General features: G+C 53.5%; 1 protein-coding gene across 1 annotated transcript in view; it reads left to right on the top strand.

Annotated features, from left to right (window-relative positions):
• Positions 1 to 23,161, top strand: part of LOC127477602 (hydrocephalus-inducing protein homolog) — a 27,101-nt gene extending 3,940 nt beyond the window's left edge. The window contains exons 4-25 of the mRNA XM_051802108.1: positions 758 to 981; positions 2,182 to 2,249; positions 3,251 to 3,492; positions 4,330 to 4,430; positions 5,673 to 5,808; positions 6,308 to 6,472; positions 7,351 to 7,503; positions 8,893 to 9,125; positions 9,845 to 10,094; positions 10,717 to 10,860; positions 12,332 to 12,475; positions 12,976 to 13,289; positions 13,951 to 14,341; positions 14,830 to 14,928; positions 15,504 to 15,713; positions 16,568 to 16,705; positions 17,735 to 17,912; positions 18,436 to 18,566; positions 19,225 to 19,358; positions 20,255 to 20,391; positions 21,823 to 21,972; positions 23,022 to 23,161. Coding sequence (XP_051658068.1) covers positions 758 to 981; positions 2,182 to 2,249; positions 3,251 to 3,492; positions 4,330 to 4,430; positions 5,673 to 5,808; positions 6,308 to 6,472; positions 7,351 to 7,503; positions 8,893 to 9,125; positions 9,845 to 10,094; positions 10,717 to 10,860; positions 12,332 to 12,475; positions 12,976 to 13,289; positions 13,951 to 14,341; positions 14,830 to 14,928; positions 15,504 to 15,713; positions 16,568 to 16,705; positions 17,735 to 17,912; positions 18,436 to 18,566; positions 19,225 to 19,358; positions 20,255 to 20,391; positions 21,823 to 21,881 — 3,651 coding nt within the window. The 3' untranslated portion in view covers positions 21,882 to 21,972; positions 23,022 to 23,161. The remainder of the gene's footprint in view (positions 1 to 757; positions 982 to 2,181; positions 2,250 to 3,250; positions 3,493 to 4,329; positions 4,431 to 5,672; positions 5,809 to 6,307; positions 6,473 to 7,350; positions 7,504 to 8,892; positions 9,126 to 9,844; positions 10,095 to 10,716; positions 10,861 to 12,331; positions 12,476 to 12,975; positions 13,290 to 13,950; positions 14,342 to 14,829; positions 14,929 to 15,503; positions 15,714 to 16,567; positions 16,706 to 17,734; positions 17,913 to 18,435; positions 18,567 to 19,224; positions 19,359 to 20,254; positions 20,392 to 21,822; positions 21,973 to 23,021) is intronic.

Genomic DNA, 23,161 nt, shown 5'->3' with positions numbered 1-23,161 from the left:
AGCTGCAAAGCTACAAAATGAGGGACATCCCTCTGCTTCTGCCTCAACTGTTCTGACAGGTTTTGCCAGGCTAACAACTGGGGAAAGAATTCCAAAGCAGATGGATAAGTCCATGGCAATGGCAGAGTTTCCCCATGGCTGTGTAGAGATGGGAGAGAGCAACTCTTTAGAATAGGTGGAGCTGCTGTGCACCTCACATTCATCCTTTCTTGACATGTCTGGCTGAGCAAGGTCTAAGAAACTATCAGATTAAAGGAAAAATACAAGAACCCAAATGATCTACCCTGGCAGAGCTGGGGAGAGCTTCTGAAGCTGGTGATAGCACTGTTCTGAGGTGTCTTCTGCACGCAGTGAACCGGTTGGCTGCCATGGAAGCTGAATGTGTGCTGCCCTTGGCAGGGCCGGGCACCCCTGGAGCAGCAGCAGCAGCTCTGTGGGGGTTCATTACGTGGCTGCAACTGCCCCACGTTGCTCCTCAGGCCAGGTCTGAATGAACTTGGCGATGCTGGCCAGGAGTGACCCGCTCCGTGTCCCTGGGATAACCCAGGAGTGACTCTGCTTATGTGAAGTTATCGCTGCTTTGCATGAAAACCCAAAGGCAGAACTTGTCCTGTTGTACTTTTTTGGCTTCTGCCACGTAGCAGCACATGGCATCTTCTGCCTTTCCAGGGGTTAATCGTTTCTTAGAAACAACTCAGCCTTCTGTAAGAAAGGAAGTTTGCTCATGTATTTCCATTTTGCTTTCTTGCTGCTGCAGGCAATGCTGGTTAACAAAGGAGCTATTGATGCTCCCTTTGAGCTCATCCCTCCAACCACAGCCTGTGGCTCCTGCTTCACCTTTTGGCCCCAGCAGGGCATCATTCCACCCAGTGGGCTCCAGCCTATCCAGATCTCCTTCAGTTCCACCACCCTGGGGGAGTTCAAGGAAGAATTCCATTTCAATGTGGCTGAATGCCCTAAGCCTGTGACCTTGACTATCAGGTGAGGAGGGCTCTGGGAGCTTGGTGGGCACATCTGTAGCTGTCTCTGGGTAATCATCTCTCACCTGCCTCATTTGGTGGTGGAGCAGAGAAGAAAGGTGTTGCCCGAGGTCTTAGTCTTGGCTCTGATGTTGGCATCCCCTCAGTGTGGGGATGCCTTCTGCCCAGTGCAGGTACCCAGGAGCTGGAGTGACTCCTTCCTGCAGGGACCTCCCTCCGCCTTGGCCGTGGCAGGCAGTGGGAAGGCATTAGTTTTGGGCAGCTGCTGGTCTGGGATGTCCCCTCTGAGTGCCCAGCAAGGCCCCCAGGGCTTTGGAGATGAGCCAGCCTGGGTGACTCTGCAGCCAGAAGAAGTGGTTCTAAAATCCTCTGTTAATGATCTGTGCCAAAGGGGCAGCAGCAGCCTCACATCATCCCTCGTGCCCAGGCACAGGCACAGGCTGTGCTCCCGGCTCCTGTGCAGGGAGTGCTCTGGGGCCTCCTTTCCACAGCAGGAAGGGACTGGGGTGGGAGATGGGGAGCTCTGCAGCAGCAGGGACTGTCACAAGGACTTGGGCATCCTCCCATGGGCTGGTGCCATTGCAAAAGATAATCCTCGCCCAGCAATGGGGAAAAGGGGTGATGAAGGAGAGGCAAAGCTCTCTCCTCAGCACCACAGCAGCACGAGGGCTTGTCCCAGCTAGTCTGAACCACGGGCTGGTGGGGTAATGTGGTGGAGGCAGGAAAGCTGATGCTGGGAGCTCTGGAGCTTTGGAGGTGGCTGTGTCTGGGCTGCTGTTGGGAGGCACTGAATCAAGGTAGTAAAGAAACAAAAGGAATCTCCAGTCCATTTTACCAAGAACATCAGGGAAGTGGATAAAACATAACAAAAAGGTTATTACTTTGCAAGAGAAAAGTAGTGAGTCGGTCTTTTGCCTAAGGCAAGGGCACAGAGCCATCTCTGGGTGTGTGTACAGGGTCCTCCATGGGGCCAGCAGCACCTCGGGGGCATGCCCTGCCTGCCGTGGTGCCCTGAGCCCCATCAGCAGCTGTTGGCTGCCTCCTGTGCCCACGGACGCCGTGCTGAGCACAGGGTGCGGGGCTGGTTCGACGCCCACGGGGCTCTGACACCAGCTTTGACCCACCTGAGCCGGAAGGACGGCCAAAGGCTTTGCAGTTCCCTTTAACCAAGCCGTTGTCTCCTCTGTCCTCGTCCTCACAGGGGCCACGTCACCGGACTGAGCCTGCATTTCAGCACAGGTGGCCTTGACTTCAATGACGTCTCCTTTGGTGAGTGTTCCCTGGGCTTGGAGGCAGCAGGAGAGATCTGTGCCTTGCCAAAACGGAGCACTTGAACAGAAGAGCATCTGTCACTCGTGCCCTTCCATGGCAGCCTGCAGGGTGTTAACTCCAGGGCTGCTGGTGGCATTTTGCCATCGTGAGATCCGAAAGGACCAAAGGAATAGAAAGTCAGTATTTTCTGGTGTCCCTCGTAGTCTCTTCTGCTCCAATCTCCCAGTCCTTGCCAGCAAAACGACTGTAAAAGTCCTCGTCCCAGGAGGGCCCAGGGGATGGGACTGCAGGAGAAGGGAGCTTAAGCCACGTACCTTTAGTGTGGGATGTTAATTAGTGGTGTGAGGGCACCTCGTTATCCCTGAGCAGGTCAGATGCCCCAGCAATAGCTCTGTCTCAGGCACCTGTGTCCTCAGAGCCGTGGGCTTCTTCTTCTTCTTCCCCAGCAGAAGCCCAGCTCTGCTGACAGAGCTTTTGGCTGAACATCCAGAGTGTCACCATTGAAATGCAGGTTCTGGTTCTCCATCTCAGGCTCACAAAAGGCTTTCTACTGAGATGATCTACAGTTTAAATGTGAAATCAGTTGTGGATTGACTGAAGGGCCATTATCATTCTGCACCCAGGATGCCTCTGTGGAGGCTCCCTGCTGGAGTCACTGCTGGAGCTGGGCAGTGTCCCTGTTGATGGGCACGGAGAAGCTCCCTGCTGTGCCTGCAGTTGGTTTTCCTCCCCATCTGGGTTCAAGTGATGCTTGGTAAGCAGGTCCTGGGAGATGTCTCCTCCCCACAGAGCTGGCCAGCCAAGCCACCTGTCCACTGCAGAGCAGGCTGTGGGCTGGTGTCCTGGCTCTGCAGGACATCCCCACCAGGTGTGGCTGTATCCCTGGCTTTCTGTTACGGGAAGCAAGTCTCAGAGCATAGTTTCATCCTACCAGGATATTCACACCAGAAGTCACGAGGTGCTTGGTGCCTACATGGCCATTTGTGTCATTTTCCTAGGCTTTCCTCAGACCTTGTCGTGCCACCTGATCAGCACCTCCGTGGTGCCCATCACCTTCCACCTTCGCATCCCTGGGGACGGCCAGGGACAGCCCAGCCTTAGGAGCTCTGATCAAGTGAAAGACAACGCTCACCCCTCCTGGGAAAAAGGCACACTGGCTCCATGTCAGGAGAAGCCAATGGAGTTCACCATAACACCCAGCACAGGGACCATCCCTTCCCAGGGATCCCAGGAGATCAGGGTATGGGAGGAGTCTGGCCACACATGGGTCAGTAGGTGGGGCTGAAGCCTCACTGGGCTGTGGGAGGGCTTTAGTGCTGTCGGCTCTCAGCATGTGCAAGGGAGGGATCTGCAGTGGTGTGGGAGCTGGGTTACGTGGAATGTTCCTGAAGGAGCACCATTTTGTCTCCAAAACCATAAGGTGAGATCACATGGTCAACAGAAGTCATTCGTGTGTTGGTTTTGAGCGTGACTTCTTTGACTGAAAACAGGCAGAGGAAGGATGAGAACAGAAGGTGGCTGTTAGAGAGATGCCACTGTATAAAGCAGTTTGCTTTTCTTCCCAGTCTCGTTTCTCCTCTCCTGGGGAGCAGAATGAGTTGAGGTCACTGCAGGGATCTCCAGTGAGGAAAGAAAAAACTCGGCAGCCATGAACTGCCCAGCATCTGCAGGAGCACACCTTGCCCTCAGCTTCCTGCTGAAAAGCTGAACTCATTCTGTCCAAGTCAACACATTTCCTTTGCATTTATGTTATTGTAGTCAAATGAAAAAATGGGCCCCTAATTTGAAGGCAGTAGTGAGTAGAGCTTTAGTCTCATTATACATGATTATACATGATTATGTATAATGCTTTAATTTAGCCACCTCTGCCCTGACAGCTGCAAGGTGTGTTTAACAAATTCAGTATTGCCAGAAGGCTTATGTTACTCCCAGAGACTGTGCTCTAGGCATGGGCCAGCAGAAGAATTAAGGCAAAATCCTCCCTTGCCTTACTGCGAAACAAGAACCGGAGGAGACCACACGTGGGTAATGAGCTTTTGGGAGAAGGGAAGTATTTGCTGCTCTTCTCTTCCACCAGGTCACGCTGTGTTCCAATGACGTGGGACAGTATGACTGTGATATGGTGGTGGACGTGGATGGTTTTGGCAAGGAGGTGTTGGCTCTGTGCCTCAAAGCCAGGTACCAGTGCTCTCCTTGCAGCTGCTCGTCCTTCCCCGTGCACCCACCACCAGCACAGTGCCTTGCTCGGGGTTTGCTGGCTGCAGCTCCAGGAGAAGGCTTGCTTAAGAAGCTGGTTCTGCCCAGCTAGGTAGGAGAAGAGCAGTGCTTGGAAAGCAGCCCGTGGTGAGAAGCACCCCTGCTCACAGCCAGGCATGGCTCTGGGCCTTTTTCTCTGGGGAACAGGAATGACATTATTTATTGGCCTGGCTTTTGCTGCTTGAGGTGTAAAAAATTCCCAAGCTCCTCCTGTCCTTCTTCCTGCAAGAGGTGGGCTTGTGCTGGGTTCCAACCACACTGCAGCATTGGTTTGGGACGCAGTGAGCAGCCTGCTGAGAGCTGGGGTCTGGCTCAGTTAACGAGGGCACATGGCAGTGGGAAAGGGGCTCACAGCAGGAGTGGGAGAGGAAAGTAGTCCTTGATGTGGAGGTGGGCTCAGGTTTCCCTGCTTCCCTCTGGCTCTTTTGAGCATTAACATTCTCAGTTCTCAGACTTAATGCAGATGTTGTTGTTGCTGCAGCCAAATTCCCTCCTGTGGTGCTGCCCTGGGTGTCAGTTTAATGACAAGAGGGATGCAGTTCCCTGGTGCCGTTCCCTCTCCCAGGCAGAGCTGTCCAGTCAGTGCCTGGGCTGCAGTTTTGTAACGCAAGTGCCAGTGGGGACAGACCTGGGACCTGTGGGGTGCAGCAGCAAGGGAGCTGTAGGAACTGGGAGGATGATCACCCACACCCTATAGGGGGTGGCTCGTGCCCCCAACACTGGCTGAGTTCTCTGGCAGGGCAACAGCACCCTGGGAGAGAAGGGAGTTGTTTTTCCTGAGACACTGGAGTCTTGTGTTCCTTGAGCCTTGGTGAGCACTGACCTTCAATAGGAAGGCTCCCCCAGAGCTCACGGCTCGCTGGGCCTGTTGGGGGAGTCCTTGCAAGCCTCCTTGGGCAAAGGAGGGGCTGAGGCTGCTGTGGGACAAGGCCCGTGCTCTGCCCGGGCACTTGGCAGCCTCTGCAGTGCTGAGTCTCAGGGTTTGCCCCTCCTTGACAAGACGTGTTTGAGTGGAAAGACGTGAAAGGTGATTTATCTCTGGAGGGGTATTAAACATCTGTTGGACAGTGACAAATGTCTTATGCTCCATTCCATGCTCTGTGGGGTGAACACTCTCTGTTCTCTCAGTATCTCTCATTCCTTCGGGGTCATCTCTTTGCCCAGATGTGTCGTTCCTGAGCTGCGTTTGCTCTTCTCCACCCTCGACTGTGGACCGTGCTCTGCAAAGGTCCCTTGCCAGAAGACGCTGACCCTTGTGAACCCGAGCCCCCTTCCAGGATGCTACAGAGTTCTCCCTCAGGTTTGGCATCTCATCCCCCTCCTCCTCTCAAATACTGTTGAGGGGTTTATTAGGGACAAATGGGGTTTTCATAAGACCTTGCTGGTTTCTATTCAGACTTAAAGGTGTGCTGAGAACAGGATTCTACCTGAATGTAAACTTTAGAAAGCAGTTAAATAGGAACCTACCTGAATATCAACTTCAGGAAGCATTTGAACCTCTTCAGGAAGCAGTTTATATTCTAGTGTTTGGGGTGTTTTCTTGTGAGAGCTCTTAGAAGGTTGTGAAAAGCTACTGCAAGGAGGCTGCCAGCACAGGAGTGGGTGTCTGTGGATGCAGCAGCTGTTGGACCCCCAGAGGATGCTGAGCCCCAACAATTCTTGCATCTTTTTTTGTGCCTTTCAGCTTTTTCCTGGGGATTTTTAGAAAATGTGTGTGAGTTGCCATTGTGGTAGATGTGAAGGAGTTTAAAGTTTCCGCAAAGGTCCCTCTGAAGTTGCGCTTGATTCCGTCCCTCTAGAGACACCAAGAGGCCGCTGCTCTGTGGTACTCCAGCCCCAAGCCGTGTGGGATTATCCAGGGTCACAATGTGGTGGAGATCCCCATTACAGTTGAAGTCCAGGCAGTGGGTGCTCCTTCCATCCCGGTGGATATCGCCGTGTTCGGGAAGGAGACATCCCCACTGGTGAGTGCGAGGGGAGACGTGTGCCTTTGTGCAGTTCATCCTGGGGGGGTGGAGTGCACAAGGATTCTTCCAGGGAAAGCAGGGACTCGTCATATATGGCTGGTGTGGACAAGGACAGAAGGCAGTGGTGGCATAAGCAGTGTATGCTGGAAAAGAGGAAGAGCGGAGTCCTCCTAGGGGGGAATCTCAGCATATGGTTCATCTAAGCTGAAATCGAGGATCATTTTATTTCATTAGTCTTCCATTGAAAATGCTGGTAACTGTGGAAACACTTTTCAAATGTCATCTCTCTGAACACAAAGGGAGGATTCTGGGAACCTTCAGCTTTCTGTGTCAGAAAGGAAGGCTGATGTTTGAAAAGTGGTTGCAGGGATTTGAACTTAGAGTCAAGCAGATGGAAAGGATGATGTCAAATCCCCTGGGTGGCACCAAACATCTCAAGCCGGGCCATTGCCGTTGTGCATGTAAACCAGTCAGCAGGAAGGCCAGGCAGTGCAGGCTGTGCAGGGGAGCCTGACTTTTAACAAAACACTTGCTTGTAACTATCAGGCTGCTTCCCTTAAAGAGCAGGGTTTCTCCCCACCAGAATAACCAGCTGTTTAACTGCCAGACTGTTTTTAACTACAAATTTCTTGCAAAGCTTTTGCCTTTGGGCCAACAGTTTACAGTTTTTCTGAAAGTTTCCCAGACTTTAATCTTTTTTAATTTGGAAGGGAAGATGTCAAAAGTTTGCCTAACAGGCCAGCATTTTAACTGGAGTATCATATCTGTCCCTAGAGAAATGACTTGAGTGCGATTGAGCTGTTTAAGCTTTCTTAACTTTCCCTGTTGTGTGGGTTTGTTTTTTTTAAATCTCTCTTACCTGCTCCCTGGAACAGCAAATGCGTTTCATGTGCACTGGAAAGACGCCGCTTGTCTACGCAAGTGTGAATAAGATAAACTTGGGCGAGATCCAAGCAATACAGGAGACTTCCCAAACTCTCCAGCTGTGCAATCAGGATCTCATCCCTGCAGCCTTCAGAGCAGAGATCGTAAGTGTCTGTGGGGCTGTTTTCCAGGGAAACTCCCTGGTCAGCAGCAGCCCAGGACTTGGATTTCATATGTAAGGTTTCTGTATCACCCTGTGGGAGAGAGGAGACAAGAGATTCCATCCGAGGCAAGAGGAGCCTGGCTCTGCAGGTGGTTTTAGCTGGGACGACCTTCAGTGAAACAGTTTTCAGAGTTGTAGGAGCAGAAGCAAGTCTGGATTGTGGTTACAAGTTCTCCCTTTATTTTGGGGAAGGTATTTAGCGGTGCAGGTTGGGTTTTTGGAGCTCTGAGATGAGGAGCCAGTGGCCCTTTGCTCCTGAGAGGGCAAGGATTTCCCCGTGGTTTCCTCATACCACCTACATTTGCTTTGTGCCAAAGTGCTGTTAATGGTAGAGACCAGGGTGTGAGGTCTGGCCTCAAGCTCAGGGTGGGGAGAGGAGTTTCCCCTTCCTGGGGGTCAGAGCAGCAGGGCTGTTGCACACAGACACAGCTGCAGGGATTGTGCACCTCTGGAGCCTGTGGCCTCCATAGCCTTGGGGGGAGGTTTGTTCTCCTCCTTGCTGAGTGGGCTGGACTGCTGGAGCTGGTTGAAGCCAGCCCCGACACGGTGGGCGTGGTTGTGTCTGTGGATAAAGCAGCAGGCGGTGGGGGAGAGTCCAGGCTCAGCCTCCTGGACCAAGGAGGAGGAGAGTGAGTTTTCCACTTGCTGCTTTCCCAGGTGTCTGAGGAGGAAATGTAACCTCCAAGTGAGGGATTTCCAGGGCAGCTTTCTTCAACTCCACAATGAAGTTCTGCTCTCCACCCCTGCAGAGAGCAAGCCACCTCGGATGGGTGGTGCTGGCATGGAGATAATAGTTTTTGCATGCTCATCCCAGGCCGGGACCTGCCGAGCTGTGTCTGTACAGCTGTCCCAGTGGAAGGCCTTGCCTCCCTCCCCAGGGCAGCTTGCAGCTTTCTTACCCCATCCACAGAGGGAAGTCCATGAGAAAGCAGAGGACCAGAGTGGGAAGGCTGGGCCATGCCCACAGGGCAGTTTTCTGCAGCCTTGAGCCTTTGTGAAAACCCAGCTCTGCTGTGGGGAAACCAGAAGAGAGAAAGTAGCTTCCCTTGGCATACACTCCAAGAAAAGACTGGGGGGAGAATAACATTCTCCTGAGGAGGAGCATCCCTTGGGTTGGGCAAAACTTAAAAGTCTGTTAAAATGGGTTCAAGGCCGGTAAAATACAGGTTGTATAAGCTCTGCTCTTGCCCAGACACAGTAGTTTAGATTTAGGGAAACGAAGGCTTTACGCTTTTTACCCTCCTCTCTGTAGTCGTTCCTTTTCTCACACCCCACAAGTCACCAAGGTCCATGGTTTCCATCCTAAATGCATGTTTGCCTTGTATTCCAGGATGGCAAATGCTGGAGTATTGAACCCAGGGAAGGAGTGGTCCCTGCCAAGGCTGAGGTTCCGGTGGTTGTCACAGCAAACCTGGGTGACACAGGGAGATTTGAAGACAGCATGAAGCTGTTCATTGAGAACAGCCTTACCAGTGTCATCCCCATCCAGGCTGTGGGCACTGGCACCACAATTGCCATTGACAAACCGTTTGCGCCGGAGCTGAATTTGGAACCCCAGTTCAAGTAAGAGATCTCTTAACTCCTGCCTCTCCTCTTGGCTCAGCAAGGAGCAGTTATGCTGTAGACTTTCAGGCTAAATCTTTTACAGTGCTCCAGGCCCTGGCTTTGTTTCCCTGAAGCCAGAGCTTCCTTTAGAAACATGTTGTTATGCTCAGGTTCCTTAAATCATTAGAGAGACGCCTCTGCCCGAATTAAGGGGCAAGCGAGACCGTGTGCCAAAGTTAATAGTACGGGTTTTTATTTAACAGTAAATGTGAGGAAGAGAGAGATAAAAAGAAATGGGAAAAAGAGAGAAAGGGGGAGAGAAAGAGAATGACAAAGAGACAGATTAAGTAGAGAAAATATCACCGCTGCATGGATTCCAATGGCATCCCATTGATGCTCTTCTTGTGGCCTTCTCGGTGGTGAAGTGTTCTCAAAGTGATGGTTTCAGTCTGCATCCATTAAGGGAAGCCCAGGATGGTGAGGGAAAAAGCCCATGGTGACGAAGGAAGTCTCTTGTGCTGAGGGAAGCTGTGGAAATACTACATTACCAGTGTAAACCTCTTACTCTTTGCAATAACGACATCAGAAGGGCATCAGACATTGTTTCTGGTCCACATTAAGAGCGGGAAGGGAAGATGGTCTCCAAGCTATTAACGCTTCAGATTGCTCACTAAGAGCACTTGACTGCAGGGAAATAGCAGCTCCCATGACCTTTTCCATCTCTGCTTCTCCTCCAGCCTCGTTCCCTGCGTTTTCCGGTTCAACGTGACAAACAAGGGGCGTCAGTTCCAGCGGCTGTACTGGGGCACAGAAGGTTTCAGCCCCTTTCGACAGCGTCATCCTCTCCCTGCCCTCTGTGTCACCAAGGGCAAAAACGCTTCCCAGAGACACACCACCCCCGTATTTAAGCTGCGGCCACGGAGTATGAATCTGCAGCCAGGCGAGACTATGGAGCTGGTGCTGGAAGGCTTCTCCAGCACTGTCCAGGTGAGGTCCCTGCCAAGGGCTGAGCCTTCCCCATCAGGTCCCCTGCACTGGGGCTTCTCCTGCAGCCCCTTGACATTTGCCTGGGCAAATGAGCAAGGGCCTTCAAGACAGTGTTTAAGGCTACAGGTTTCCATGGCAGCACCAGTGGCTTTCCTTGCTGGCCACCATCGGTTGCTAAGGCTTTTTTGTGATTCCATAGCTACCAAACCCCAATGCTGATCCCAAAATACGGGCTGAAGGAAGTATTGCTTCTTGGGGGCAAACAGGGGGTTACCAGTGTCACCTGCTGAGGCACAAAGGAAGGGCAGAGAAAATAGGTTACACTTAAAGCAGGAGCCCAAGCAGAAAGTGAATTAAGCAAGTGCCAAGTGGTTTCTCTGGAGTAAGCAGAGAGTAAAAGAGAAGCCCTGTGAAGGGAGGGAGTGTCTCACGAGTGCCTTTTGTGGCTATTGGGGTGCAGTGTTAGGGCCATTGGAGCACAGAAGAAATAGGCTGCAGCAGCACAGGAAGAAAAGGGGGCAGTGTCTGTAACTTTGTGGCCCATGGGGGGTGAGGAGCCAACGCAGGGCATTTGCTGGACACCCTGCCAGCAGCACTGGTGACAAGTGACTCTTGCATGCAGGACGTGGAGGAGAAGCTTGTGTGTGAGACAGTCGTGAAGCCAGAGATAACAAAGAAAGAGATAATCAAGACAAAGGTCACCTGCAAGTTCATTTCTCCCGCTGTGCAAATATCATCCAAGGCAATCACTTTCCGTGTGGAGAAGGTAAGTCTCTGGATTGCATCCTGGCATTTAACAGCATGGCTCAGGGAGAGAGCTCGTGGGGGGGGGATGTGCTTGTGTTAACAGCCCTCTTTACCCTTCCTGAGGCACTTTGTAAGGTAAGTGAGGATGTTTTTGGAGATGAGACTGGTTTTTAGCTTCCTCAAAGTAGAATTGTGGCTCCAGCCGCACTGCTGAGGGGGACCGTGGCCACCTGGAGAGAAATGCCAGTTTCTGTGCTCACTGTCAAGGGAGGTTTTTGAGGATCCTCCAACGCACGGTGAAGTAGGGAAGCTGGGAAAACCAGAGATTCCTGTGAATTCCTCAGGCTGATGAGGAAAAACCTGTCATCTGCTGTGTGTCTTTGCCTTCTCTGCTGTTGGCATGGATGCTCTATGGTATAGCTCTATGGTACAGCTCTGTGCATTTCCCCAAGCCTCACCTGCTTCTAAGGACCCACACACGTCCTGCAGCTGCAGTGATGATGCCACCGAGGCAAAGCAGGTGCCCTTTAGTCTCTGGATCCCAACTTCTGCATCATCATTCCCTGAGCATAACAACATGTTTCTAAAGGAAGCTCTGGCTTCAGGGAAACAAAAATGTTGCATTTTTTAGTTTCTGTGGTTTCGGGTCTCTCCTCAGGTTACCAGGCTTCCCCGGAAGCACCGAATTCTGGGAACGGGCAGTTTGGATGTAATGAGCAGCTTTTCAGCTCTCCCTGATGCCTGCTTGTGCTCTGCTTGATGCCACACTGATTTATGGAGTGCTCTGGCGCTGCAGCTGTTTGATATCAGTACATCCAGAACTAGTTTCCCAAACTCTGGTTTCTCTGCCCCGTGCAAGAAGCCCACCACAATGCACAAACAAGAAGAAGGAGCTTAGGCTGATCATAGCTTGGAGGTTATAGACACCATGTGCCTGTGGCAGAGGCAGCAGGACACACATTGCAGAGGGACTGTTGAGGTTTCTGGCTGGCCACATGTTCATGGAATGTTCAAAGCTGACCTTGGGCTGCTGCAGGATCTCCACGAAGGGCCAAATCCTGCTTGCTTTTCTCTTCTGGCTGGCATCACTGCTTCTAGGAGGCTGCTGGAGCCAATAAGGCTGTGAGAAATGACTGTATGTGAGGGAAGATCATCTTGTGCTGTTCTGCCCAAGAGAGGAGACAAAACTGGAGACAAACGTTCTGGGGTCACTTTCTGCCTTTGATCTTGTTCAAGCAGCTGCCTCCTCTCAGGAGCCTATTCCCTCCTCTGTTCATGGAAGTGTTTCCTTGTCTCCCAGGGGAGGCTGGGGTTTCGAAACATGTAAAGAATCAGCTCTAGAGAAAAATGTCCTGGAAGGTTTAGAATCAAAGAAAAAGAGTAAATAGAGATATATGCACTTCTGAGGTTGAAAAATGTGAAATGCGTTGGAAGGGGAAGGAGGTCTGTGATTCCTTGAGGTTGTTTTTCCTTGTCTCCTGTTTCTGTAGCACCCCGATGATGTCCTGACTCTTCAGTACAAGCCTCTATCTTTAAAAAACACCTGCTGCCTGCCATTCCACCTTTTGCTGGACTTGGAGCAGCCGTTCCTAATCTGTGATGCAGACCATCAGCCCCTCCCTGCAGGGGCCCAGGTGAGCAGCCAAAGACCCTCCTGCCAGTGGGCTTTGAAGAGGGAGGGCTGTGGTGGTGCCCTTCTGTTGGGAGGTCCTCGAGTCAAGAAGTTTATTCCATAGAGTCAGCAGTGGACTGGCCTGAACTGTGAACTGAGTCAGCAGAGCTGCTGAAGGAAGCAAAAACTCATCTGAATTGGAAAGATCCCTCCTGGCTCTTAAGATACAAGGGGAAGGGAGCAGGCAGCCAGGTGTGGGCAAGCCATGCAGCAGAGGTGTCTCCTGGAGAGCACCCCAGCTCTCCAGCAGCCATCCTCTTGTATTGCTGCTGAGCACAGAAACAGGAGCCTGAGAATCCCCCACCGGAGTGTGGTGCTTGCAGTCAGAGCCTCCCTTGTAAAGAACTGAAGGGTGGACTGGGAAGGCCGTGCTGGGGTCACACTTGGAGCGTTTACGGTTTTGTGCTGTCAGACCTTGGGACTTCATCGTGTGGGTGACTGACACTCCTTGTCTCCTTGCAGCCTGTGAAGATGGAGGCAGGGCAGGAACTTCATCTCTCCATCGGCTTTAACCCAGCCTATGAAAAGGATCCGATCAGCTGGGTAGCAGAGAAGACTATGAAGATCCAGCTGGTGGAACATCCTCATGAGGAAGAGATCACCGTTTGGGGGGAGGTCTACTTCCCGAATCTCCGTATCCCGACCAAAGCGCTGGACTTCGGTTGCATCGCGAATGGCGCAAAACAAGTGCGTTCCCTGGAGATGACCAACTGCAGCCCAATTCCTGCCCACTACCACTGGTCATTCCGGGTGAACAGCAAGGAGTACCTGACAGGGTATGTGCACCTTTGCCCTCTCCTGGAAGCTCTGGTGTCCTGTTTGTACTTTGCAAAGACCAAAGCTGTTTGCCTGGCATCTGACAAACTGCTTTTGACTTTCCCTTGTGGAAATAACACCGACCAGCCGTGCTCAGGCTGGATGCTCAGGGAATAGGCGTTTTCCATGAGTTTGGTGCTGCTGTAGTCCCCCTCCTGGTTTCCTCTGGGAAGGAAAGCTGGTAGGGAAATCTGCTTTCTCAGACCTCTGTGGCGTGAGGCAGTGACCACCTTGGTGAAGGGCTCCTAGTCCCGCCTCCACAGTGCTGGTGGAGGCACTTTCACAGCCCTTTGGCCCCTCTGCTTTGGGATGGGTCCTCTCTGCGAGCAGAGAAACTGCTCTCTGCTCCTTGCTACCTTCTCTGCATTCCCAGCCTTGGCCTGGAAGTGCTGGAGGATGCCCAGAAAGTCCCAAATTACGTCACAGAAAGAGCTAGTTAGCACCTGAGCTGATGCTGAACATCTTGCTACCTTCCCCTTCCTTCTCCTTTTCTGAGACACCCCCTTTCTGAGCTCATCACACCTGCACCCACCCAGGGGCTGCATCCTGACGAGGAATTGCTCGTGCAGGTGTCCCTCCCTCCCACTGCAGGTCCGCGATCATGGTTATGTTGTTTTCCAGGTTCATACCTTCCCCACCTAGATTCAGACCCCAACCACAAATGGCCAGGTTCGGCTGTGTTGAGTGTGGGCGTTATTCAAGGAGGTACTTCAGGCCTGGAAGTGTGCGGGAGCCAGCCAAAGCCCTGGAAGCAGCACAGGACTCTTCCCAACAATCATCACATTCAGCAAACTGCCTGGAAACAGAACAGAATTCTTCCCAAGAGTCATCGGATTCAGAGAACTCCCTGGAAACAGAATGGGATTCTTCTGAAGAGTCATTGGATTCAGAGGGCTCCCTGGAAACAGAGGACGATTCTCCTGAACAGTCACCACATCCAGAGAACTCTCTGGAAACAAAGCAGGACTCTTCCCAAAAGTCATCACATTCAGAGGCCTCCCCGGAAGCAAAGGTGGGTTTTCTTGTGCACCTGCCACTTGTGTTGCCTTCCCCAGCTTGCCACCAAAAAGCCGTGCTCATGCTGACCTCCCCTTTTGCTGCCCTGCTGTTCTGTGCCCTGAGAGTGGGCTGGGCAGCAGGGCCAGTGGCTGGACATGGGGTGTCTGGGGAGGGAGAAATAGGATACTTTTCTTTGAAGAAGCCCACTCTGATCCTACAGACCTATGCTGAGTTGGGGATTTTTTGGCTTGTTTTCTTTACAATGTAAAATGAGGCTTTTCTGCATCATGATGAGAAGGCTCCCAGTTTCCTTCCTGTAGCAAACCGTGCCAAATCCTGATCTCCATGTACCCCCTTCCCAACCCAGCTAGAGCACCCGTTTTCAGGTCTCTGCCTTCACCCATGAGCCGGCATTGCAGTGACGGCCCCAGAGCTGCCCTTTATAGAGTGAGACTTGGCAAGGTGGCTGTGTCCTGGAATGGAAAGTGCCTTGTCTTCCAGGTGCCACCATCCACTGCTGCAGGGCCTCGGAGCTCAGTGGAGACGAAGGGGTCTGGGCAGTCGGCGGAGGCAGAGGCCCCTGGCTTCAGAGCGGAGGAGGTGAGTGGGAATCTCTCTCGCTTGCACGTTTTCAGCGTGGCAAGCAGGTCTGTTGCCCCCAGAGCTACAGAACTCCCTCTGCAGCACCCAGGGAGGGCATTGCTCCCCTGGTACCTCATCAGGTACTCAACAGGATATTTTTCAGGAGCTTTTGGTGAGCAGCCTGTAAGTCAGAGAGAGAGGGAAAAGCCTCAGGAGTCAGATGAGCTGGGCTGGAGTCTTCCCCTCAGCTCCAAGAGCTCTCACCTCTGAGTCTCCTGCTTTTCTGAAGGCAGTAAAAACCGGTTTTAAAGGCAAGTTCTGCAGCAGAGAGAATGTCTTGCTGCCAGGAGACATCCCAGTTTACTTTAATGTCTGGTATTAATTAATGCATTGAGCAGTGAGTATGGCAGAAGACTTTGGCCATGCTCCCTCCACTGGTCAGTGGCATGGAGGCAGGATGAGATTAGGATGCTTCTGGCTGGTGTTTGAGGAATAGGCCCCTCCAGCTACGGTTGTGCTTTGCTCCAAGCCACGGCTGCTCTTCTGCACCCATTTCCACGCTCAACGACTCGATCCCTCCTCCCCTCCTGCAGGTTTTTGGTGTCCAGCCGGTGTCCGGTGTGCTGCAGCCAGGCAAGAGCCAGCAGGTGCCCTTCACCTTCTTTGGCCATGCCAACATCATCGCCCGTGTCACAGCGCTGTGCCGGGTGGAGGGAGGCCCGACCTACGAGGTGGAGCTGAGGGGAGAGACTTCGGTCCTCACCTACCACCTGAGCATCGAGGAGATCAACTGTGGGCTGCAGGTACCACCCCTTCTCCTGGCAGAGCTGCTGCCTTGGGACCATCACCAGCAGGTTGCTGCCCAGCCCGGCCCAGGGCTCCCTCCCCTTCCCAGCTCCTTTGTTGGCTCTGGGGCTTGGAAGCACAACCTTGGAGGGATTTGTCTGGCATCCAGACTGCTTTGCAATGGCTGTCTCCACCCCCCTCTAGAATGTTGGGAATTCCTTCTCTTCAGGGTGCCTAATGCTGCCTCCTGGAGCAAGCAGGATCCCAGTGGGGATGTCCAGAGGGACACGTCCCTGAGACATCCCTCTGCTGATCCACTCCTAAAGCCTGAGCTCCAGTGAGATGCTCTTGTTTAATGCTCTTGCTTAATCCACAAAATAACCCGGTTGGGCTTCCAGTCACTGCAGTTGGAGAGAATGTCCCAGAATAATCCCCACTTTCCTACTTCTCAGTTAAAAGTCCACAGGTCTTTCCAGCTGCTGTCCCTGTCTTGGTGCCCCGTCTGTCTCCCTTTTGGCTGGTGTGTTGCTTGCCAGTATTTGCATGCAGGCGCCTTTTCTTCTGGAAAGCCTCGATGCCACCTCCTTTGTTTCTCCTGGCTGTTGGTGACCCCTCAGAGTGCAGAGGGCCCGTGTCCCCTGCTTCATTTCTTATTGGCCCTCCCATGGTTGTTCCTGCCCCTCTGCGTGCTGCCAGAACTCTGTTCCTGTGCAGGTCCCTGTGCCTGGGGGTTCCCCACGTTCCCAAGTGCCCGTAGCTCGTTCCCAGTCCCTGCTCCTGTGGTGTGTCTGCTTTCAACTCCATGAAAGAGGAAATAGATTCTCAGCAGCAGGCCTGTGTCTGTAACTTCCCACTCCTCTGTCCTCTCCAGCTCTTTAACGAAGTCACCAGAGCCGAGGTCACCCTGCGGAACGACGGGAAGGTCGGATTCACCTACGTGGTGCAGAGCCCCAGCACTGGCACTGCAGACAAGCCTCTGCCTGGTGTGCTCATGGTCCTGCCCAGCACAGTGAGTGGCACAATTGACTGACCCAGCCCTGTGTCAGGTGGCCAAGGAGAGGGTTAAAGAGAAAAAAGGGGGGCAAATAAAACCAAACCCAGCCATAAGAAGAGACCGGGCTGTAAGCAATTGCTGCTGGGGGCAGAGAAGGTCAAGCAAGTGCCATCCTAACAGACTGCCCCGTGGCCTTGGCTGGCAAGTGGCTCTGCCATCCCAGGGCAGCCACCGGTGGGAGGCACGAGCACTTTGGTCACTCCTTGGCCCCCGACTGCTGAGCTCTGTGGCTGTGCTGGCACTGAGGCTCTTCTGAGGGTCACCTTACCCCAGCTGTGGGATCAGACAGGACTAAGCAGCACTTACATATTCCTTGCTTGGGCTTGAAGCTGCTCTGCCAGAAAGTGTCACAACCCCTGTGCTGGTCCTTCCCTCCCCCCAGCTGTGCTGCTCTGGAGCAGCTTTGTGGGGCAGTGAGGGGGCCAGGGAGGAGCAGGGCTGGAAGAGCCAAGAGAGGAATTTGGAGCATCCCACCACTGTCCCAGCTTCTCAGTGCTGCCTGGATGTCTTTGAGGTGAAGCAGTGTTCCTGTCTTTGTCCCTCTTTGCCATGGGAAGAGGAAGCCGATTGGCTTTCCCATTTCTTCCTGCCTGTCTCCTACAAGGGGTGGCAGGAGCTGCTGGCCGGGCTGAGAGTGTGGGCGCTTCGCTCCTCTTCCCCAGTGGTGGCAAAAGAGCTCTCACCTGTTCAGCCTGGCTCTCGCTGGCAGAGGGCAAACCCCGTTAGCAGCAGAGCCGTGCTCACGCTGAGCACAGGGCAGGCTCTGCTGGGGGTGCAGCCTTAGGAGCCCTGGGAAGGACACACTGCACCCTCTGCACCCTCGCCTTGGAGGCTTGGGCTTTTGGGCACGAGGAAGGTAGAAGGTGATGTGGTCTGACATTTTTTTCCAGAGAGAAACTATCTTCTCAGCCTGTCTGTGGCCTGAGCCTTCCTCCATCACACCCTCTTTGATGCACTGCCTCCCTCTTCTCCTGTCCCTTGCAGGCTTCCATTGAACCTGGCAAGGAGCAGGTGCTGAAGCTCTATTACCTGCCAGGAGTGCCAGGAGTCTTCTGCAGGACTTTCCAGGTTCAAGTGGGTCACCTGAAACCGGTAGAAATCTCCCTGAAAGGAGAGGCGATCTTTGCTGGGATCTGTCTGGACCTGCCCTGGAGCATCAGAGGTGAGCACTGCCCGTCTGCTCCCCAGCAAAGTCCCCACTGGGGTTTTCCTGGCTGTAATGCCCAGAGGGCAGCTCACACCCATCTCCACCAAGCCTGGAGGTTGCAGGGCTGCCAGACCAACACTCACCCCTCTGGTTGCTTCCTGAGTCTTGAGCAGACAAGCACATGTAGGCTTTGTCCAAGTAACCATCCTGCAGCTCTTGCCAGCACTTCCGTCAGAGGCCTGGAAAGATGGCTAGACAGAAAAGCTTGGGAAAGCTGTAAGAGAGACTGGCAGGGCTTTTGGCAGGGATGGATTTGCATGACACTGCAGGGGATGAGATGCTCCTCTGTGGGGAGGAAGATGGGTGGGAGTGAACGTGAGGATTCAGAGATGAGCAGCAGCATCCACTTTCCAGAAGTGGCTTTCCATTGATGGGTTGTTTCTGGGAGAGACCAGCATTCGGGGGAGTGGGACTTCTCAGCTTCAATGGCATTGGCACTGCACCCACACTTCTATTTGTGAATGTTTTCTTCCTTCAGGAAGTGAAAAATACGAGAGGCTATTGAAACAGGCGAAAGAAAAGCTGAAAAAAGACAAGCAGGACAAGAAAGTAAGTGTTTGGAGGAAGGCTCAAATCAGGAAGCGACACGCGAAGGGCCCTGGCATTGTGGTAGGAACAGCTGCAGTCCCATTTGGCACATGCCACCCTCCCCATGTCACTTGAGGCCCTGGCACCCCACAACACCCCACAACAGCTTCTCAGTGCCCTGCTGGCACTTGGCACCTCCCTGCCCACACCTGACCACAAACATTCATCAGCTCAGCGTTGCCCCACCTCTGGTCGTGGTCTCTCCTGGAGATGTACCAAGCTTCCTGGCTACTCCCCTTGCTGGGGAGTTTGTTGCTCCCAAATCAAGCCCTAGCAGGTTTACAGACCTTAGTAGCAGCAGCCTGACTGTGCCCTGGGACTGTGCTGGCAGTACTCAACTCCAAGAGGCAGCAGCTTGGACGGGGTTCCCTTTTCAAGACAGCTTTTGTCCAAGCTGCTTTGGCACTGGTTGGGGACAGGCAAATACTTGAAGCTCTGGAAGGCTGCTAGCTTGTCTGTCTGGCCAGATCAGCTTTTCTAGCAGTGGGTGGGAAGGCACAGATGCTGCAGTTATTTCCCTGGAGAGAAGGTCCTGGCTAGGAGAGCAGAATGTGACACTGAGCAGCCAGGAGGACCCCATTCCCCCTTTCAACAAGAGCAGGGTGGGATCCTCTTTAGACACAAGCCTGGGCCTTGGGAAGGGCCTTTGCTAACCAGCCACTGCCTTCCCTTCCCTCAGGCAAACACTTGGCTGAGGATGGAGATGGAGCAGATGCTGATAAAGGAGAATGCTCTGGAGCTGCAGCCAACCCTCATCTCCTGCCCCCCAGAGGACACTGTCTTTGACAAGAGCATTCCTCAGAAGCTTGTCAAGTGAGTAGGGACTCCTGTTCCCTCTCTGCAGGTGCCCTGAGGGCAACAGCCAGCAGTGTCCCCTGCTCCTGAGAGCTCCTTGTGCATGCAGAGCTGGCAACAGTGGGCACTTCAGATTGGGTCTGATCCCAGTAGCTGTGGCAGCAATAGCTCGTGAGCAGCTGACTGTCCTCCCTTCCCCAGCGCCGCGCTGAGCTTTGGAGCTGCTCAGCTCCCCACAGGTGCAAGGTCCTGTTCTTAGAGCTGCGAGGGCCCAGTGCAGACCATCAAGCCCTTCCAGACAGCACAGACACTGTCCCTGCTGACCAGCTCAGAAAGAGAACTCCAAGCTGTTCTCTTGGTTCTGACTGACAGAGCCCCCTAAGCAAAAGGTGGCTTTGATGCTGCTGGGCTGGCAGGGCTTATCTGGGTAACTTGGTCCTTCCCTTTGCTCCTTCATGATGCTGCCTGGGCATGGGAGGCTCCAGTTCAGGAAGAAGATGCTTTGCAAAACAGATCCTTCATGTGAGCAGTGAAGTTTTCCTGTGCAAATCTTATTCCAAGGCTCGGAAGCAATTTCAGGCTTGGGCTGTGCACCAGGACAAGCGTTTTCACTGAGACCACTGGAGGTCCAGTGGATTTACCTACATGGGCTTTTTGTAGCAGAGGAGTTGTGACCAGAGTCCATTGAAAAATAATTTTATTTTCGGGTCCCATTGGAAGCTGATGAAACCTAGGACCTGCACTCCCCGTAACTTCCCAAAGTCATTCCCAGGTGGTCAGGCCTTGGGTTTTATAGGCTTGAGTTGAGTTTTTACAGCAGTGAGTACAGAAATGTCCACTTTATTTGAATCTTCCATCTACTTGAAGGTGTGGCCATGCTGTTGTTTAAGGACTGTCCTTACTCCTCCTTCCAGAGTTGAGCTGCCCGAGTACATCCTGGACATGGGCACTGTTGTTCAGGGTTACAGTAAAAGCTGCACTGTGAAGATCACCAACACCTGGAGGTACCCAGTGGCCGTCCAGGCCAATGAACGTGCCCTGCGTGACACAGGTAACCAGTGCTGGAGAGGCTTCCCGTGGGCTGCAGGGAGCTGTCTCAGACAGATTGGCTTAAGCCACTGCACGTGGGGAGGTTTTTTGAGCTTCTTCCTCCCAGTGCCCCTGCTGGGAGCTTCAGGGCCAGAATTCTCCTGGCCAGCCGTGCCCAGGGACCTGGCCTGCCTGGGGCTGCCCTGATGCTTCCCTGCAGGGGCCTGATGGGCTGATTACCCTCCTCACCTGCCAGCATCTTCTGCCTTCAGTTCCCATCAGCATCAAGTTTCTTTGGGCGCTCTGGGGGTGTTGCAGACAGATGGGATCTGTTGTGGTTGGAAAGTGCTTTGTCTGGAGTTCACGCTGTCACAGCTCTTGTGTTCGGCCTTTATTGAGGAAACAGCCTGTTTGATCCTCTGGTGGATCAAAGTAGGCTTCCAAAAGAGGCCTGGAGGCAAATCTGCACTTCCATCACAGAGTGGCTCGCTGTGTCTGAGGGCTGCTCAGGTGTCTCCTCTAAGTTTCTGTCCTGGGAACAGCACAGCGTGGGGTTTTTCCCAGGGCTCCCAGCAGGGCTCTCGTATGGCCTTAACATGCTTATGACACGTTTTGTGTTGCTTGTGTATCTCAGCTGCTTTGTTTTCATCTGTTCAAGGTTTCAGCATATACCTGGAGCCCGTGGAGTTCCTGATCTATGGCACCAGCAAACGGTTTCAAGTGAACTTTGCAAGTGCCAACCTGCCCATGGGAAAGGTGGATGTGCTCCTGCCCATCAAGGTACCGCAGCTTTTGGGGCAGGCAGCAGGCTGGGCACAGCAGCACGTGTCGCCTGGACTCTCAGCTGAACTCTGTCTTTCTCCAGGTAGAGAAAGGCCCCACACTGCACATCCGCCTCCGTGCCACTGTGATTCAGCTGCTGCTCAGCCTCTCCAGGAACAGACTCCAGTTCCCCGATGTCCAGGTTGGGCAGTGCTGGTGTGAAACAGTCCGGCTTTACAACTGGTTCAGCGCGCCCTGTGAATGGTTCCTCACTGTCAACAAACCTGCCAAGAAGGTAAAGCACAGGGAAATGGAACACGGAATGTTGGGTTTTCTTTGCACCTCCTGCCTTTTCTGTGCCTGTGGCTGCCTGAGCACTTGGGCTACAGTGTGTTTGAGGAAGCTTTTGAGGGTCCAGATCAAGGCTGCTTTGCCTGGACCTGTTCCATTGGCTGATGCTTTGCTTCCCTGCCATCCTCACCCATTCCTCCTCCTCCTCTGAGGACAGGGCGGTGGCTCCCCATCTGCTTGCCCTGCCTGCAGGTTGTCCCTCCAGTTCTAGACCGTGGGGGCCACGCCAGGTTTGCTGTGGGTGCTCTCAGCACCGGGACAGGATCTCGGAGCACTCCAGGAACCGAGGCTCTGTCCTCTCAGACCGAGGAGACCTCACACGACTGGTTTCTGTGCTCAGGTGGACAAACGTTTGACACCGGCCGTGCGTCAGAAGGAGCTCCAGGCTGCGAAGGATGATTCCCGTGTCTTTCAGTGGAAGGCCCGGGAGGGAACCCTCTATGGTAGAGAGTGGTGTGACCTGCAGATCCAGTTTTCCCCCCTGGAAGAGGTGAGATTGGCAGCTGTCGCCCCAGGAGCTCTGTCAGGGCAGGGTGGTAAGGAGAGCCCAACACAGGGAGTGGCAGATGAGCTCTTCCTCCACGAGCAGCTTTCTGGAAGCCCTGCACTCACTGGGCCTCAGTTTCCCCTGCAGCACACCCTTCTGAGAGGCGCCTTGAAATCCTCCCAGGGAACATCAGGGCACTGTGCTGTGGCTGCCTCTCTGCCCATGGGGGAGATCTGCCTGACTGCCTCGTCCTCCCCCTTGCCTGGTTGTATTTGCAGCCTGCGACGCTGGGTGCAGAGCAGCTGGCACAGTCACAGGGCATCAACCCGGAAGGGCCAATGCTGGCTCATCCTGCTGCTGGCACCAACAGACAAAACAGCCACCAGACACCTTCCTGGGCACGGCAGGACAGTCACCTGTAGTGGTGTGCTGCCAGCAGTCCCTGGGGCTCTGGCCCAGCCTGCCTGCACATTGCCGTGCAGCTGGGGAGTCGACTTCAAGGATGGAGCATTCCCAAAAGCCCTTTGCATGTGGCCACTGGGACTTGGAAACTGACAGGGTGTAACAGGAGGGACACAAGTGCTTCCGTGCCCAAGAACAGTCCCAGGGATCTTTTCATTGCTCGACGGATGTAACCAACCATCTTGTGTCAGGCTTTGACCAGAGCCAAACACTGAGCAGAGAAGACGACCTTTATTTCTAGCCAGCCAGAGCTCATCTGCCTCTCTCATGGAGCTGGTGTTTGCCTGATGCAGCAGTACCAGGACTGAGGGCCCTTCTCGTCTGCTCCTCCATGACTAGGGGAGAACATCTGATAATCCATTTTACATCCACTTCATACCCAAATACCCAGTTACACTGCACACCAGGATTTGTCCCAGTTACTCAGAGCCAAGGACACAGATGCTGTAGGCCCTACCATAAGTAAAGATCTGGGTTTCCGTTCCCCCTGGAGGGACTGATAACACCCCTGACCCTTGAGCAAGGCTTGTATTTGGGGTCCTGTCACCTAGGACTTCATGGACAAGTTCTCGGCACTTTTCTCTTTTCAGAAGTCCTACAAAACCGAGCTGAAGATCAACGTTCGTGGGAACAGCCAGCTCCTCGTGCTGCACATCTCAGGACAGGGTCTGGAGCCACGGCTGGAGTTCAGCCCCACGGAGATCAAGCTGGGAGCGGTGCTTCCGTGCGG

Source organism: Manacus candei, unplaced genomic scaffold (assembly GCF_025592945.1).
Source record: "Manacus candei isolate 608988 ecotype Guabito, Panama unplaced genomic scaffold, ASM2559294v1 h1tg000055l, whole genome shotgun sequence".
In the NCBI taxonomy this organism is placed as follows: domain Eukaryota; kingdom Metazoa; phylum Chordata; class Aves; order Passeriformes; family Pipridae; genus Manacus; species Manacus candei.
Note: the sequence above shows the minus strand (reverse complement) of the source record. Positions and strands in the feature narration are given on the sequence as shown.